At 46.8% G+C, this 18,507-nt stretch overlaps 1 protein-coding gene across 1 annotated transcript in view; it reads left to right on the forward strand.

The window, feature by feature from the left end:
• PCNX2 (pecanex 2) overlaps window positions 1–18,507 on the forward strand; it is a 314,554-nt gene that overhangs the window by 258,159 nt on the left and 37,888 nt on the right. The window contains exons 26-28 of the mRNA XM_040242736.1: window positions 874–1,127; window positions 10,647–10,880; window positions 12,750–12,862. Of these exons, the coding sequence (XP_040098670.1) occupies window positions 874–1,127; window positions 10,647–10,880; window positions 12,750–12,862 (601 nt within the window). The remainder of the gene's footprint in view (window positions 1–873; window positions 1,128–10,646; window positions 10,881–12,749; window positions 12,863–18,507) is intronic.

Consider the following 18,507-nt stretch of genomic DNA (forward strand, 5'->3'; position numbering starts at 1 on the left):
AGGAGATCCCTGGAGAAGGGCATGGCAACCCATTCCAGCATTCTTGCCTGGAGCCTAGCGGGCTACAGTCCATAGGGTCACAAAGAATCAGACACAACTGAAGCAACTTAGCATGTATGCATGCCTGTAATATAGTGATCTGGATAAGAATTCTTTCATTTTTCATCCAGCCTTTCCTTCAATCATTCCACCAACCACTTTGTTATCACCTACCAAGTACCAGGCATTGTGAATAATGAGATAAGATCCCAGGAAAAGTGAACAGTGTGGAAATGGGTGTGGGGACAGTTTCATGTTTGCATTAAGTTTCAGAATACTTGCTAAAGGAGTCAGACGTCCTGCTTCTAGTCATATGAGGTGGGTGATTATGCCCTTGCACTTGGGCCAAGATCTTCCACGACACCCTTGCTCATAACACTTCAACATGGATCTGGTTGCTCTCAGACTTGCCCACCTGCCACATTCTTTAGCCTCCTATTGGCTCAGGCTTGACCTGCAGGTTTCTGGAAAGGGAAACGGAAGGATATAACCATCCTGCATTTCGGCGTTAATGTCCATGGCTGCCATGAGAATGTGTCTGTTCTAAGACACACACATACACACTCATACACACACACATACACACACACATAGACAAAAAGAAAAACAGGAGGAGAGGAGAGTCAGAATGAATGTGAATGAGTGGATGAATTAATGAGTATAAGGTTGGTGACTTATTTGGGGGTGTTTGCTTGAACTAGGAACTATACAAATCTTCTGATTTCCAGACTCTCTTTAGAATCTTCCTCTTAGTAAGGGCAAGGGGGAAATCCATTCTAAACAAAGATTACCCTATGACCTCTTGTAAACTTCCATCGTGTTTGTTATTGCCAGGAACCTACTGCCAGCAGAGGGAGGTGGAAGCCATCACAGAGGGTGACGAGGACGACAGGGGCTGCTGCTGCTGCAAACCAGGTCACCTGCCCCACCTCCTGTCCTGCAACGCCGCCTTTAACCTCCGCTGGCTCACCTGGGAGATCGCCCGGACCCAGTACATCCTGGAGGGCTACAGCATCATGGACAACAACGCAGCCACCATGCTGCAGGTTTTTGATCTCCGAAGGATCCTTATCAGATACTATATCAAGGTACTACTCCGGGTCCCAGACACGTGTCTGAGTAGGAATGCGGAGCTGGCTCAAAAGACTCCTGGAGAGCTTTGTAAAGAGCTTAAGAAGCTTCTCCTGAGCGTCTGAAGCAGAGGCTTAGTTCAGTTTCAGGACTGCTGGTTTTGCGAAAAAGCCTCAGAGGTTTGGACTGGCCTGAGGTTTTGTGCCCCAAATCAGGGCACCCCCACCTCCAGGCTGTGGACCAGCACCGCCTGTCAGATCGGTGGCGGGATTGGATTAGAAATAAAGTGCACAGTAAATGTAATGCACTTGAATCAACCCAAAGCCATGCCTCCTACCTCCGGTCCATGGAAAAATTATCTTCCATAAAACTGGTCCCTGGTGCCTAAAAGGTTGGGGACTGCTATTCTAAGCCTGGAAACTAATAGGCAGTCTCTTTTCTTACCTAGATCTTTTTCTTTATTTTTTAAAAAAATCATGGCTTCCCAAGTGGCTCAGTGCTAACAAATCTGCCTGCCAATGCAGGGGACGTGGGTTCTACCCCTGGGTCAGGAAGAGCCCCTGGAGAGAAGAATGGCAACACACTCCAGTATTCTTGCCTGAGAAGTCCCATAGACAGAGGGGCCTGGTGGGCTACCGTCCATGGGGTCGCAAAAGAGTTCGACATGACTTATTGACTAAACAACAACAATAAAAGTCACATCATATAAAACACACTATTTTAATCATATTTAACTGTACAGTTTAGTGGCACTAAGCATATTCACATTATTGTGAAGCTCCCACCATCATCCATCTCCCGAATTTTTCACTTTCCTAAACCGAAACTCTTCACTTTTAACACAGCATGAGTAGTTAGTAATGATGGTGCTGATAAATGGAAACATCCTGGAAATATGACCAAGCCTAAAATTTCATGAGTTATAAGTATTAATTTAAAGGCTCTGCAAATTTCTACTTTTTAGAACCAGAATGAATTTTTTTAAGCTCATGATAAAACTGCAAAAATAGCTAAATGATCCCATCAGGATTAGCTATGGCAGCCTTTTCTCTTCACTCATGTGGGGACTAGCACATTTTTTTCAGTTGCTGGGTACCTGCATCTGTCCAACCTGGACTCAACATCAGAACAGGTCCTGGTTTGGAATATGTCTCCTGGAAGACAAATGTGAGACTTGACCAAGATGCGGAGTGATAATCGGGATGAAAGTATTTTCTAAAGGGTTAGGACAGGCAGAGGCAGTTGTGTCTGAGGATGTCTATGGTGGCTTCTCTTCTGAGGGACTACTTGGCATGGTGCAAACCCTACATGGTCTTTAAAAGGGTCCACATCTTAGTGCCATTCAGAATGAAGAAGCTCATCATCTGAGACCCCAAACCCCCTGCGAGCTGAGGCTGAGACAAGTGGTACAGCAGAAATAAGGAAATACAAAATCAGAAGATTACACAGGTGCCTGAAGTTTTGGGAGTTTCCATCAACTACAAAGAAGGATGTTTAGAAACTGGGAGTAACTGCTTGATTTCTCAGGAAATAGAATTCAGACTATGAAAGTCAGAAGGGCAAAGAACTCTTAATGATCACACCCCAAGGTGATTGCAACAAGAGACATTGGGGAGACCCTGTTCTGTAGCAGAATGTTTTAAACAGCTTGAGCGACTCATGCACACCACCTTTGTGTATGTTCGGTTCAGTTCAGTCGCTCAGTCGTGTCCGACTCTTTGCGACCCCATGAATCGCAGCACGCCAGGCCTCCCTGTCCATCACCAACTCCCAGAATTCACTCAGACTCGCGTCCATCAAGTCCGTGATGCCATCCAGCCATCTTATCCTCGGTCATCCCCTTCTCCTCCTGCCCCTAATCCCTCCTAGCATCAAAGTCTTTTCCAATGAGTCAACTCTTTGCATGACTTAGCCAAAGTACTGGAGTTTCAGCTTTAGCATCATTCCTTCCAAAGAAATCCCAGGGCTGATCTCCTTCAGAATGGACTGGTTGGATCTCCTTGCAGTCTAAGGGACTCTCAACAGTCTTCTCCAACACCACCGTTCAAAAGCATCAATTCTTTGGCGCTCAGCTTTCTTCACAGTCCAACTCTCACATCCGTACGTGACCACTGGAAAAACCATAGCCTTGACTAGACGGACCTTAGTCGGCAAAGTAATGTGTATGTTAGACAGATGTAAAACTTTACATCCAAACCTCATGCAAAATAATAAATGTCTAACCTCACACAAATTGGGGAAGATCTGGGGAGTGAATCAGGAAGTTGTAATCTTTTGTGTTTCCCCTGGCCATTGTATCTGAGCTCCAAGAAATTTTTCATACAGAGTCAACTTTGGGCAACTCAGTCTATCAGTTGACATTAGACTTGGCAGTGGGTCGTGAAATCCCAGTGACTCACACACAAGTATTCCTCTCATACATAAATGAAGCTCTGCTCCAAGTGCTCAGGGACCTGGGTTTCTTCCGGCTTCCAGCTCCGCCATTTTGAGTGTCAAGACAGGTTTCCCAGGTGGTGCGAATGGTAATGAACCCACCTGCCAAAACAGGAGGCACAGGTTCAATCCCTGCATTGGGAAGATCCCCTGGAGGAGGAAAGGGCAACCCACTCCAGTGTTCTTGCCTGGAAAATCCCATGGACAGAGGAGCCTGATGGGCTACAATCCACGGGGTCGCAAAGAATCAGACACAACTGAAGCGACTTAGCACGCCCATCTCAAGGCTCAAATGGATGGAAGAAGGAACCCAGAAAGTGAAGGATGTGTACCAGCTATTCCTTAAGAAGGTTCCTGAAAGTTGCCACAGAATGCTGCTGCTGTGTCCCACTGGCCAGAATGTTGTCATATGCCAGCTCCGAGGGGGTCTGGAAAGGTGATCTGGGCAGCCATGAACAAAGAGAGAACTTGTGTGTCATGGAGGAAGGAGAAAACTGATGTTAAATGGCAACCATCTCTCTTTGACACCTCCCTCCAGAAGGATCTGATGTAGTTTCTAAGTGGCAACAAGGTGTGGTCATTGCAAGGGAGCTAGATCCAGGGGCTGACTACAGCCGTGCAAGGGTCTGAGAGCTTAGTCTGAGAGGCAGCTAGAGGTCTAGAGGGGCCAGATTAATGAGCCCGGAGGCCACGTGCCTCCTTGGTGCCTGTATCGCAGATCCTGTCCGTGATGCCAATTGTCTTGCTGTTCACACTGTTTGCTGAACTCAGGGTAGGCAAGGCTCGTGCTAAGAGGCTGGAAGAAGACTCGAGGAGCCGTAGGAACTGCAAACACATTTATTCTCTCCTGGTTGGCAAGGCAGCCACAGCACAGCCTCTCTCCTGGCTGACTTAGCAGCCGTAGCAGCTGCCAAAACAGGACCGTAACAGACCTGTAACGGAGCCATAGCCTAAGCTCACATAAAATAACCATGATGTCCCTCCGGGATAGCCCCAGCGCAGCAGCAGCCCATGCTTTCATGGTGAAGCCCACGCAGGCGTATCGCGCACAGGAGCCCGTGGCCAAGCAAGTACCTCGTGACGTGCATGTGCAGTGCTGCAAGCGAGCTCTGCTAGTGCATAGTCTTAACTTACAAAACGTGGGGTGAGAGAGCCTGAACACGCCACCTTGGCTAATTTGCTCTCTCCCCACAGTGCCTCAAGAGTAGGGCAAGACAGAGGGGGCGATTCAAGACGGCAGAGTAGAAGGACCTTGGGCTCACCTCCCCTCATGAGTACACCAGGAAACACAACTCACTGCTGATCTGTGATCCGTAAAAAAAGACAGGGAGAAGAGCGCAAGACTGTCTGCCAGCCAGAGCCATCCGCTGTGGTTTCTGACTAGACTTTGCACCCCACCCCTTTTCTTTGCCTGTGCACCCCCCCACCCCAATGCTTGCATGGCTGCAGCCCAACACTCCTCCCTGTGCTCCCCCAGGACTCACAGGGTCTAGTCCAAACTGAGCTCACATGCCAGCTCCTCCTACAACCTGCCTTGGGGCCCAGGCTAGCATTCACGCCTGCCTCCTCTGAAACCCTTTCCCCTTCCCTTGTGGTAACTCCATGAGCCCAGGAGACACACCCCTGCCCTCTCTGTGGATCCTTAGGCCTTCCTGTGATGATTTACTTCTGGAGGTGCCCATAGTTTTTGAATGAACAAAAAAGGTTCCAGGTAATGTGGAATCCAGAGTCCTGGCCATCCAGTTGGGAAGGATGAGACCCATGTGTAGGCAGGGGTCTGAGGGGTCTGCCCCAGGCATTGGTGGTGAGGATGGAGTCCAGGACTGAGCTTTGTCTCTGTGAACCCAGGATATGTGCGTGTTCGGTCGCTCAGTCGTGTCTGACTCCTTGAGACACTGTGGACTGTAGCCCACCAGGCTCCTCAGTCCGTGGGATTCTCCAGGCAAGAATACTGGAGTGGGGCTGCCATGCCTTCCTCCAGGGCATCTTCTTGACCCAGGGATCGCATCCGCATCTTCAGTGTCTCCTGCATTGCAGGCAGATTCTTTACCGCTGAGCCATTAGGGAAGCCCTGTGAGCGTGGAGCTCCCCATGGACCAGACAGACCAGGCCCACATCATGGGGCCAGCAGGCCTCTGTGAGTGAGCGAGAACGAAGGGCTGAGGTGCCCTATCTTGGTCCACCTGCTTGGCTTTTCCAGAAGCCTGGGGGCTCCATGCGAGGACCTGCCTTTTGATGTGTCTCTCCCTTCACGGTCCTCCTCTCCTAACTCCTGGAAATGTGACTCCCAATTCCCTGTACGTTTTCTAAAATGACAATTTGCAAACTAAAAAACAAATCCAAGATAATGTGCGAATGGTAGCGGGCTGAAGGAGGCCCCCAGAACCTGCTAGATAATAGTGGGCTTGTGGAGACAGTCCCTTGATTCTGTTTCATACGTGAATAAAAGCCAACACGAGAGCTTTGGGTGGGCAGGAGAGGGGCACAGGGCATGGTTTATGACCCAACAGGACAGCAGGCAGGGCAGATCTGTAGCATCAGGCTCCCTCAGCTAGCCAGCTGACTGTCGATTGCCATGTCCTACCAGAAATTCCCATTCTGTGTGCCTGGGAAGTGCCTATGTTTTAAAATAAGTTCCCTAGGTGATTTATGGCAGAAAGCAAAGAGGAACTAAAGAGCCTCTTGATGAAAGTGAAAGAGGAGAGTGAAAAAGTTGGCTTAAAACTCAACATTCAAAAAACTAAGATCATGGCATCCAGTCCCATCACTTCATGGCAAATAGATGGGTTAACAATGGAAACAGTGGCAGACTTTATTTGGGGGGGGGGGCTCCAAAATCACTGCAGATGGTGACTGCAGCCATGAAATTAAAAGACAACTGCTTCATGGAAGAAAAGCTATGACCAACTTAGACAGCATATTAAAAAGCAGAGGCATTCCTTTGGTGACAGAAGTCTGTATAGTCAAAGCTATGGTTTTTCCAATTGTCATGTATGGATGTGAGAGTTGGACCATAAAGAAAGCTGAGCGCCGAAAAATTGATGCTTTTGAATTATGGTGTTGGAGAAGACTCTTGAGAGTCCCTTGGATTGCAAGGCTATCAAACCAGTTAACCCTAAAGGAAATAGGTCCTGAACAAGACTGATGCCGGAAGGACTTATGCTGAAGCTGAAGCTCTAATACTTTGGCCACCTGATGCAAACAGCTGACTCATTAGAAAAGACCCTGATTGCTGGGAAAGATTGAGGGCAGGAGGAGAAAGAGATGACAGAGGATGAGATGGTTGGATGGCATCACAAACTCGACTGACATGAGTTTGAGCAAGCTCTGGGAGATGATGAGGGACAAGGACGCCTGGTGTGCTGCAGTCCATGCGATCGCTAAGAGTCAGACACGACTGAGCAACTGAACTGAACTGAAGTGATTTGATATGCAGCTAGATGTGGGGACCACTACAGATGTTTGTGCTCAGTAGAAGAGATGTTTTGTAACTCTCGGTCAGTTCTCAGGAAATGCTGAGATTGGTGGCAGGTGGAGCTCACACCAGTACCTCCTGGTAATTCACATCAGCACCAAGAAGGCCTGTTCAGGTGAGACTTTCTCCAGACATCACCCTCGGTACCTTCCTGCCCTTTGGGGAGGGCAGCTCAGAAACTGTGCTCACCTCCCTGGTACAGTTAGTTAAAGAAAATTTCAGAAGTGCTGAGTGGCTATTAGGACAGAAGAAGCAGCAGTTTAGGGTAAAAACAAATGGAATATTTTCTTCTTTGACCTTTGCTTTTCTGCAAACAAAATTGCCAGTTGCCTTTGTAGCCCTGAATTGGTTCAAGTTTCAAGGGTTTGGTTTCATTCTTTTTTATTTTTCATTGGACAGGAAGAAAAACTTGGAATAATTCCTTTACACAAAAGGATTTTTTTTAATCTCCTAATAAACTGGGTCAGTTCTCCGCCCCCCTCTATGAATATATTTGAAATCATTTCCTTCCTGATGACTGGAGGTTTTCCCTGGTGCTTCCTCCATCTCTCTCCCGTTCATTAGTGTTTCAAACCCTCTTAACCGCAATAAATGAGATTTCTGCTGGAAAATGAGGGCCTGGTTTCTCGGCCACCGTTGTTTCTGCCCAACTCTTAGAAAGGAGATGTGCTTATCACCTGCCCTGCAGATGATAAGGCCAACATAAGCCCAACACCCCAGCATGTTGGACTGCCTGCCAGGTTCTCTTCCTGGGATGAGCTATCTGAGAGAATATGCTGATCTACAATTAAAATGAGAAACCAGGAGAGTCCCTGCTGGAGGAACCAGATATCGTGAATTAACTCAGAGGTGTGTGTGTGTGTTAGTCACTCAGTCGTGACCGAGTCTTTGTAACCCCAGGGACTACAGCCCGCCAGGCTCCTCTGTCCATAGAATTATCCTAGCAAGAATACTGGAGATTCCATTCTCCATGGAATCTTCCTGATCCAAGGATGGAACCTGGGTCTCCTGCATTGCAGGCAGATTCTTTACCGTCTGAACCACCCAGGAAGCCCTAATTCAGAGGAAGTCCTTGCTTTCAATTTGGATCGGTTTGTATACCATCAATTAATGTCACCATCCTGACTTAGCTTTGCCTATTATGGGATCCGTTTCATCCCGACAGCTTCTGAAGGATTTCACTGTTCATTGACAGCATCTCTGCCTAAATAAAGGGAAATGGAGTACAGTTTGCAGCCAGTTCAAGCAGTTCTGTTTTCCCACAGGGAAAGGACATGGTACTATCTCCCCTCCCACATGGGAAAGCCCAGCGCTGGGAAGCCCACTCAGAAGCCAACACTGTAAGATTTTGCCAGAACTAGAGAAATGAGTTTGAATCCCTGGCATTCAAAGTCCTCGTTAACTACTCTGACCTCATTGGGGAAGGGTTAGTTTCATTCCTCCCTAGAAAGGAATGAAAAGGTTAATGTTCCACTTTCCATTTTTTTTGTGTGTTATTTCTGTCTGGTACACGTGATTAGTACATATTGAGGGAAAACTAGACCAGATGTTTGCTCATGCCAGATGTTTAGACAGACCAAATTTCTCTCTTCCCTTCATAATTGTCAGCTGAGAAGCCGTGCCTTTGGTCATGGTCCGTTTCCTTTTTGGCTTGCGACTTTGGATGGAACACTTAGCAGCTTTAAGTGGTCCTGCCAGCTGGTGGGCAATAGGATACCCTCCAGATTCTTGATTCACGTATTTGAATATCAGATGTGTACTGGTGACCATGGGAGGCTTGGCTGTCTCCTGCCTCCTGATCCCCTGCTCCAAACCTCTCCTGGGCTGTGTTCCCCAACCTGAGCCTCAAGCGTGCTGGGTAGGTAAGTCAGATATGCCAAAGATATGATGATGATGTGATTTGGGCACACATCCCACATGCCAGGCCAGGTGCTAGGTGCTTCAGATGCATGATCTCATTTTAAACCTCAAAACAGTGATGAAAAATGGCCATGATTAAGCACATCTTTCTTTTGTATGTCTGTTTTCAGCTTCCCCTGGCCTCTTCCTCATTTCCTTTCTCCTTCCTTCCTTCTCTGCCTCCTTCCTTCCATTGAAGGGGTTTTCTAAGGCCAGCAGGGTTGCAGAGGTCGGGGAAACATGTGAACTCCGCCTCCTCTCTGCAGACTTCGTGTTTCTTGCTTCCTCAGTTGAGGGTCAGGTGGATGATGGAGCCTAATAGCGATTGTGCCCCAAAGAAGGAAAGAGGACCACACACCATGAGCCACAGATGAAACTTCCGCAATGAGTGGGCTGCCCTCGGTCCTAATAGCAGAGAGAAGCTGAGTCAGGCATCTGCTGTGGTTTTGCCCGAATCCAGAGACCACGCGTGTCTGTCCACTCAGCTGTTCAAACCCCTGCAGTAACCTGAAATCAGACACCTCAGCAACCTCTAACCTTGGCACTGTGGATTTCACGTCCCCCCCAAAGAGAAGAAGAGGAGGAGAGCTGCGGGGCTGGGAAAGGCCCCTGTGCCCACTCACCTCCATAGATTCCCGTTGCCTAAGCCCTGTTTCATGCCCACCCCGCGTGTATTACTTTCTGTCTTCTCGTCTGGTAAGAATGCCTTTGATAATCAGAGGAGTCCATCAATTGAGTGTTTGATTTTATAGGAGCTCTAATCACTGCCTCCTTGCATGGAAGGCTGCCCTTCCCCCTCCTCATCACTCTCAATTCGCAGATAGGATGCTAACTGTGTTCCCTGTCTGTCTTAGCCCCAGTGACACCAGCCATGTGCCTTTTCCTGTGATAATGAAGAAAGAGTGAAGTTGGAAGGACTCATCCACAGATACTACTGTCTATTCCTGACATGCCCATGGCAGACTTAGGTTGTGTTTTTCTCTGTCATACGTTTACTTCTCCAGGCTGGATGCTAGCCTTCTTGAATGATGAACTCGTTCAAAAACTACAAGATGGCTTTCAAAAACTCTGTAGCTCAGAATCATAAAGCCGAGGGTGGCATTTTCCCCAGCTGGACTCATAAGTGGAGTGTCTGATGGAGGAGGAAACTTGGGGTTATTTTTGAAGACATCTCAGATGTCCACTGTCTGGGTACCCAGGATTACGTCTGTGTGTGGGGTTATGTGTATGTGGGGGTGTGGGGGTGTGTGTGTGTGTGAGTGAACAACTGTACATCATAAGTACTTTCCATAAGAACCATGTTGCTTTAGCTCATGACACAGTCTTGGTCTGAGGCCCTGGACGAGGACCTGCCCTGATTTCTTCCAGCAGCATCAGCCCAGCCTGGCCTCCAGGAAACCCCCAGGAACCACAGTGCTTTTGTGTGCGTTTCTCAGAAAGGATGACGCTTTCCCTCTGACTGCCATTCTTTCTCACCGCTGAGATCCCATTCTAGCTAGCATTGAGTTTCTGGTAGCGTTCTGCTCTTCTCACTTCCCTCTTCCCTCCAGTGACCAAGAGGGAGCATTTTAGAAAGGCTCCAGGGGGTGCGTTAAGTCTAGCAGGAAATACAAATGACATGGCGCATGGGGATTTCACGGGTCATTCGCCCCTGACAGTGATTTACTTTAGAAGATGAAATTTTAAGTCTTTCAGGCTATGGGCTCAAAACCTTTCTTTCTCTCGGCAGAGTATAATATACTATATGGTGACATCCCCCAAACTGTTCTCCTGGATCAAAAACGAATCACTTCTGAAGACCCTGCAGCCCTTTGCCAAGTGGCATTACATTGAGCGTGACCTTGCGATGTTCAACATGAACATTGATGATGACTATGTCCCATGTCTCCAGGGAATCACGCGAGCCAGCTACTGCAACGTTTATCTGGAGTGGATTCAATACTGTGCCCAGAAAAGGCAAGAGGTAGGTAAGGAGGTGGGGCTGGAGGAGTTGAAGGTAAGTTAAGAAACAGGGAGCCTTGTAAAGCCCATCTCTTTCTTTTACTCTGTGTGTGTGAGTCACTCAATTGTGTCCGACTCTTTGCGACCCCATGGACTGTAGCCCGCCAGGCTCCTCTGTCCATGGGATCCTCCAAGCAAAAATACTGGAGTGGATAGCCATTTCCTTCTCCAGGGGCTCTTCCCAACCCAGGGATCAAACCCAGGTCTCTTGCATCACTGGCAGATTCTTTACCATCTGAGCCACCAAGGAAGCGCTGGGAGACTAATGAAATAAGGAGAGAAAGGACACTAGTATTTGGACAGATGTTTATTTAGCAGTTAAACAAAAGGAAATGGAAAAATTCAGGCATCATGTCTCCAAGAAAGGCACCTTGAAAGTACATTTTCCTTTCTACTGTGCTCAGAGTTGGTACAGTGTTAAGCCTCGATCATGGCTTTAAAACTCTGGACACTTTTTTGTTTAGAGTTTCTTTTTGAGATTTCTGAACAGTATATATGGGCTGAAATGCAGAGGATTTACTAAACCTATTGAATTGTGGGCAAGCCCATTCTGTTTAGCAATCAGATTGGTCCAAGCTACTTCGGTAGTTTTGTCTGTGTGTCTGTGCTTTGCTGCTCATATGCTGAGGATGCTTCTGAAGATGAATACAGCCTCTTAGAAATGAAAGAAAGGGAAATGACATCTTATAAAAGGAAGACAAGAAAGCAGGCAGGAGGAGAAAGGGGAGGGAGGCCAGTGGAAGGGGCTTGTTATCTCTGCTTCTCAGGATGTGTTGTTGAAGGAGATGGTAGATCCAAGTTGAAAACTGCCCTCTCAGTTGATGACGTGTGCTATGTGAGCTGGTAAACCAAATTATGACGCTAGCCCAGGTCCTTGACCTTTCATGAGTGATTGAAAGCAGGTGGGAGAGAGTCGGCGGCAGAGTCGGTCCCCCAGACGCAGCCGGGAGAACGTGTGCTGAGATTTTAACCCATGTGGAGCTTCCGCTGGTGGCCGAAATAGTCAAGAGTCTATTGCTGATCCTGGCTAACCCCACAATGAGGGCACTCCTCTTTCCTCAGCTAGCTCATAAAAATGAAATTATCTTGCTTTGCTTGCAAAAGATATTTTAACTTTTAAGTTCCTCTGCATCTTCCCCTGCTCCTCTTCTTAAGCTTGGATGAACCACTTCATTTAATTGTTCATTGTGGACTTATGGTCCGTTCAGTGGGCTCCTCGTTATAGAGGGAACAGAAAACCCTCATTTGTGCTTGATTCCTATACTTCTATTTCTGCTGGTGTACCTGTCCCCCTGCACTGGACAGGATTAAGGTGCAAATTCATTTGGTGGCTCAGACAGTAAAGAATCTGCTTGCAATGCAGGGGAAATGGGTTTGATCCCTCGGTCAGGAAGATCCCCTGGAGAAGGGAATGACCACCCCCTCCAGTATTCTTGCCTGGAGAATCCCATGCCTAGAGGAGCCTAGTGGGCTACTGTGGGATGGGGTCATGATGAGTCAGACATGACTGAGTGACTTTTACTTTCATTTGACTGCGAGCTCTGACCATCTTCCTGACCCAAGGTGGCATATTCACAATTCCAGGAAACTAGGCCAACAAGCCACATTAGCCCCTTTATTTCCCTAAAGTAACTTCCCCATTTAAATGTGTTTTTATGTCCAGCCTCCAGAGAAACTGCCTCAGGAATCAGAGTTTGCCATCCTTTGGGTCACTGTGGGGGGACCCAGGTGACCAGGTGGCTGCCTCGTGGAAAACCTCTGCGTTTGTGGTTCTGTGTAAGTGCATGCCAGGCCCCACATGAAAGCTGAATGGACGTCTTTGCTCTTCCAGCCCTCGAAGCCCCTAGAAAGTGACGAGGACTCTCCTCTGGTGACTCTGTCCTTCGCGCTCTGCATCCTGGGGAGGAGAGCTCTGGGCACCGCGGCTCACAACATGGCCCTCAGGTACCCGGGGAGACAGCTGATACAGACATCAGTTGGCATTTTATGTGCTGGACAGACTTTTGTCCGTCATTTTCTTTAAAGTTGGACTGCCTCTACTTCTTCCAGAGCGTTCCCTCTCTAATAAATCATGTTGGACCTGTGAGAAGACTTTTTGATCATGCTGATCTTTTGGGGAATTAAATGTGGACATGGTATTAATAAGGAACAGTCAGAACCCTGGAATTCTAAGCATAGGGCCTTCTATGTTACAAGAGTCTTTGCAAATTTTGGGGGGAGATTAAATGAAATCATGCATATGTCAACTGAAAAATCAGTCACAACCTGAAAGTAGCGAATGTTTTATTTGGACCCAGGTGACCATGGTGGCTGGGTGGCTGGTGGAATGTTTAGGACACTGGGCCCAGGGGACGGCATCTCAGTAGCCCTGAGAAGCTCTCTAAGGAGGCAGAAGAGGGAGTCAGGCTATACACAAGTTGGCAACAAAGAGGGCCGGTAGCCTGAACATCAAAGATTATTGTTAAGTAAGGAAAACCAGATATCAGATTAAGGAATTTAGTGTTCTTCTATGTAAGGGAAGATGCAAGAGTCTGGGATTATTAAAGTCATTTCTTTCATATGCATCTCAGCTGTCTGGGGCCAGCATCCTGCATTTTAATAGAGGTATTTTACAGAGGTATTCTTCTCTTGCTTGAATTCCCTTAGGGCTCACCAGCTCACACTTGGGTGCAGGCGTGCTAAATCGCTTCAGTCGTGTTTGACTCTTTGTGAGCCCATGGACTGTAGCCCACCAGGCTCCTCTGTCCATGGGATTCTCCAGGCAAGAATACTAGAGTGGGGTGCCATGCTCTCCTCCTGAAGGAGGGAATCTTCCCAACCCAGGAATCAAACCTGTGTCTCTTATGTCTCCTGCATTGGCAGGTGAATTCTTTACCACCAGCCCCGCGAGGGCTGTAACTGCTGATGACTGTGACTTTCTCAAGTTCCTCATGAAGGAAGTGGTGCTGCTTGTCAGCAGGGCTCAGAAATTCATATTTGGAGAGCTGGAATTGTGGATAGCTATGACATTTCTTGTACACCGGTATGGCAGGAGATATTCCATTTCATATATATGAAGTCCCTATGATATTCAGCAGAATTAATGTTCAAAAAAATGTTAGTTCTCCTCCCCTGTTTTTTTTTTTTTCCCCAAAAAAGGAAATGGTTACTTCTGTGCTTTAGTCCAGAGCCTACTCTGCCCTGACTTTATGGGGCTTTGATGACTGGATGTTGCTTCTCCTGTTTTTTCAAACTCTCTTTCTGCTGGATCTTGCCCCATTGTATGTTAGTAGCCCAGGTTTCTCTTCTTAAACAACAAAACTATTTTGAGTTTAATTTTCAATTCTCTCCTGGCCTGTTTACCCTCCTTCACCTTCTACCCCTCAGATCTTGCCTTCACAAACAAGCCCTTGAACTTGAATCACAAATGAAGTTGTACTCATTGCCGCCCACCCCCACCCCACCCCCTTCCATTTCCTTCTCCAGGGAAACAGCTCTTGTGAATTTCATTAGTCGCCTTCTCATCACCCGTCAGTGGCCATTTCACAGACTGCCCCTTTGGTATTTAGCACTGTGGGCCAGATGTTCTGGATTCTGCCTGCCCATTAAAGGCATCTTGATTGGTGCACATTAGTCTCCCAAGGGTCTTGTAAATATCCTGATGCCCAAGCCCTACCACAGGGCAGAGCCAGCATGTCAGGACCCCTGCAGGTGGACCACGCAACAGGACCTTTTATGGTCCCCTGGGTGCATCAGCGTGCAGCCAAAGCTGAGAATCATGCAGATCTAGGGAGCTTAAAAAGAAAGCACTCCTCTATGTAATGGTTTCTCCTTTCCTTGGGCTTTCTTCAAGATTTCTGAGTTGTATTACTGAACCTGTGTTCTGCAAAGGGGTCCTTTTGATACTCTACTTGAGTGCGTTTGGGGGTTATTATGTATGACAAGCTTCTTAAGGGCAAAATCCACTTAAGTGCTTGTTTAACAATCCTCCCAAGGAGGGGCCATTGGATAAACAATTCTGAGGGGACTTCAGAATGCTCTTCCCGCAGCGGGTAGCTGAGTCATCCCCAGTGGTGAGCCATGGGCAGATGTCATCCCAGACGTGTGTGCAGTGGTAAGGGGTGAAGTGGTGTGGCTGGCAGGCCCTTACCCTTCTCTGGAGAGGAAAAGGTGAGAACTGCAGCAGGTAGGATTCACGAGAGCTAGTCTTTCAGCACCCACACCTCAGAATTTTACGATTTCTTCATAGAGGAGAAGTGCTCACTGATTTTTGTGTTGGCCTGTTCTAGAAAATACTCTGGGGGAGAACTGGCCTGCTTCTACCCCCTCTCTTCCCTCCTACCTGACTCAGCCTCATACTGTGTGCTGTGCTAAGTTGCTTTCATCATATCCAGCGCTATGAACTGTACCCCAAGAGAGCCTCTGTCCATGGGATTCTCCAGGCAAGAATACTGGGGTGGGTTGCCATCCCTTCCTCCAGGGGATCTTCCTGACCCAGGGATCGAACTCACATCTCTTATGTATCCTGCATTGGCAGGTGGGTTCTTTACCACTAGCGCCACCTGGGAAGCCTCAAACTAGATGCAGGCAATTCCCTTTGTGGTCATCTGGGACTGAATTCAAAGACTGAGAGTCTAGCAGAAGGCACCTTTGTGAGCTTTGTAAAACAACCTACTATAAATATTGTAAATAGGAAGTACTCTTCGAGAAGGGCTTCAGAAGATTCAAGGCTCTATATCACAAAATGAGTCTTCATACATTCATATGTATGAATGTCAGCATGGCTCAGAAATTTAGTCCAGAGCCTACTCTGCCCTGACTTTATGGGGCTTTGATGACTGGATGTTGCTTCTCCTGTTTTTTCAAACTCTCTTTCTGCTGGATCTTTTTTTGGATCGATGGAAAGTTTTTTTTTTAATGAATTTAAAATTTTCTTTACAAATTGCAAATAAAATGCTTCAGCGATTTTACTTTTTCCATTCCCATCCAACGTATTTTCAGACTTCTTCGATCTTGTTTGTGTGGCTTGTTCCAATATTTCTGATCCAGGTGTTTCTTGCTCGGTCTGGTTTATTTATTTTTTCCTTGATTGAGCACCATGCCTAGCAGCTGCTTTGTCAACCTTGTTTTAATGGTATTTTTCTTTGTTTCAAAAAGCTTCTCATACTGCATGTCAGCTCTGCTTGCTCCAAACACAGTGATGAGATAAGTCTGGGAGTAATACTCTTGGTATTCTAGGGAAAGATTTGATTATCTGAGGCCAATTCACTCCACTGAGCGGTCCCATACTGTAATAAAATCCTACAATGCATTTTCATTTCGGTCCTTGATGTACTAAAGATATATGTTAGACGCTGCCCTGGGCTGAGGGTTGGAGTGTAAGTCCACGAGGTTCTGATGTACGTGGAGGTATTGTGGGGGGCAGGGAGGGGCACAGAGTGAGGGGGGGCTTGGAGCAGGGTCCTCACCTCCACTCCAACCAAACAGCTGTGCTCTACTTTTCCCTGAGCTAGAGTTCATTCAGGAAATGGTTTTGCTCATGAAAAGTGGTTTCAGAGCTCAAAAAAATTTTTTAAACATAAATTTCTATGGATATAGTCAAACTGCTTTCCAAAACTGCCCCGATTTCTATCCTCACCATGAATATTTTGCCATAACTTGACTAACGCTGAATAGTTAATCTTTTTTAATTTGTCTAGCCTAATGGGTAAAAAAAAAAAAAAGTCATCTCATTCTTATCTGAATTTGCATGTCCATAATTAATAGAGAAGGTAAGACTCTTTTTAAAGATTTATTGGTCATTTTTTTCCTGTGAAGTGCCTACCCATGTGTACGTTTTATCCACTTCTGTGGGGTTGTTACTGTTGTTCAGTTGCCAAGTCGTGTCTGACTCTGTGCCTCCCGTGGACAGAAGCATGCCAGGTTGGCCTGTCCTTCATCATCTTCCAGAGATTGCCCAAGTTCATGTCCATTGAATAGGTGATGCCATCCAACCATCTCATCCTATGTTGCCCTCTTCTCCTGCCTTCAAATCTTCCCCAGCGTCAGGGCCTTTTCCAATGAGTCAGCTCTTTACATCAGGTGGCCAAAGAATTGGAGCTTAGGCTTCAGCATCCGTCCTTTCAACAAGTATTCAAGGTTGATTTTCTTTAAGATTGGCTGGTTTGATCTCTGAGCTGTCCAAGGGACCCTCAAGAGTCTTTTCCAGAACCACAGTTCAAAAGCATCAATTCTTTGGCGCTCAGCCTCCTTTATGGTCCAACTCTCTCATCTGTTCATGACTACTGGAAAATCCACAGCCTTGCCTGTATGGACCTTTGTCGGCAAAGTGATGTCTTTGCTTTTTAATACCCTGTCTAGGTTTGTCATAGCTTTCCTGCCAAGAAGCAATCATCTTCTAATTTCACAGTTGCAGTCAGTATCTGCAGTGATTTTAGAGCCCAAGAAGAGGAAATCAGTCACTACTTCCACCTTTTTCCTATTTGTCAGATGTGATGGGACTGGATGCCACAATCTTAGTTTTTATAATATTGAGTTTTAAGCTGGCTTTTTCACTCTCCTCTTTCACCCTCATCAAGACACTCTTTAATTTCTATGAGGTACTTACTGGTTTGTAGAAGCTATTCTCATATCAAGATATTAAGGCTCAGTTCAGTTCAGTCACTCAGTCGTGTCCAACTCTTTGTGACCCCTTGAATTGCAGCACGCCAGGCTTCCCTGTCCATCACCAACTCCTGGAGTTCATTCAGACTCACGTCCATCGAGTCCGTGATGCCATCCACCCATCTCATCCTCGGTAGTCCCCTTCTCCTCCTGCCCCCAATCCCTCCCAGCATAAAGGTCTTTTCCAATGAGTCAACTCTTCACATGAGGTGGCCAAAGTATTGGAGTTTCAGCTTTAACATCCTTCCATCCAAAGAAATCCCAGGGTTGATCTCCTTCAGAATGGACTGGTTGGATCTCCTTGCAGTCCAAGGGACTCTCAAGAGTCTTCTCCAACACCACAGTTCAAAAGCAGCAATTTTTCAGTGCTCAGCCTTCTTCACAGTCCAACTCTCACATCCATACATGACTACTGGAAAAACCATAGCCTTGACTAGATGGACCTTAGTTGGCAAAGTAATGTCTCTGCTTTTGAATATACTATCTAGGTTGATCATAACTTTTCTTCCAAGGAGTAAGCGTCTTTTAATCTCATGGCTGCAGTCACCATCTGCAATGATTTTGGAGCCCCCCAAAATAAAGTCTGACACTGTTTCCAAAGTTTCCCCATCTATTTGCCATGAAGTGATGGGACCAGATGCCATGATCTTCGTTTTCTAAGTGTTGAGCTTTAAGCCAACCTTTTCACTCTCCTCTTTCACTTTCATCAGGAGGCTTTTTAGTTCCTCTTCACTTGCTGCCATAAGGGTGGTGTCATCTGCATATCTGAGGTTATTGATATTTCTCCCCGCAATCTTGATTGCAGCTTGTGTTTCTTCCAGCCCAGCATTTCTCATGATGTACTCTGCATAGAAGTTAAATAAGCAGGGGGACAATATACAGCCTTGACGTACTCCTTTTCCTATTTGGAACCAGTCTGTTGTTCCATGTCCAGTTCTAACTGTTGC

The sequence above is a fragment of the Oryx dammah genome, unplaced genomic scaffold (assembly GCF_014754425.2).
Source record: "Oryx dammah isolate SB20612 unplaced genomic scaffold, SCBI_Odam_1.1 HiC_scaffold_6, whole genome shotgun sequence".
In the NCBI taxonomy this organism is placed as follows: Eukaryota; Metazoa; Chordata; class Mammalia; order Artiodactyla; family Bovidae; genus Oryx; species Oryx dammah.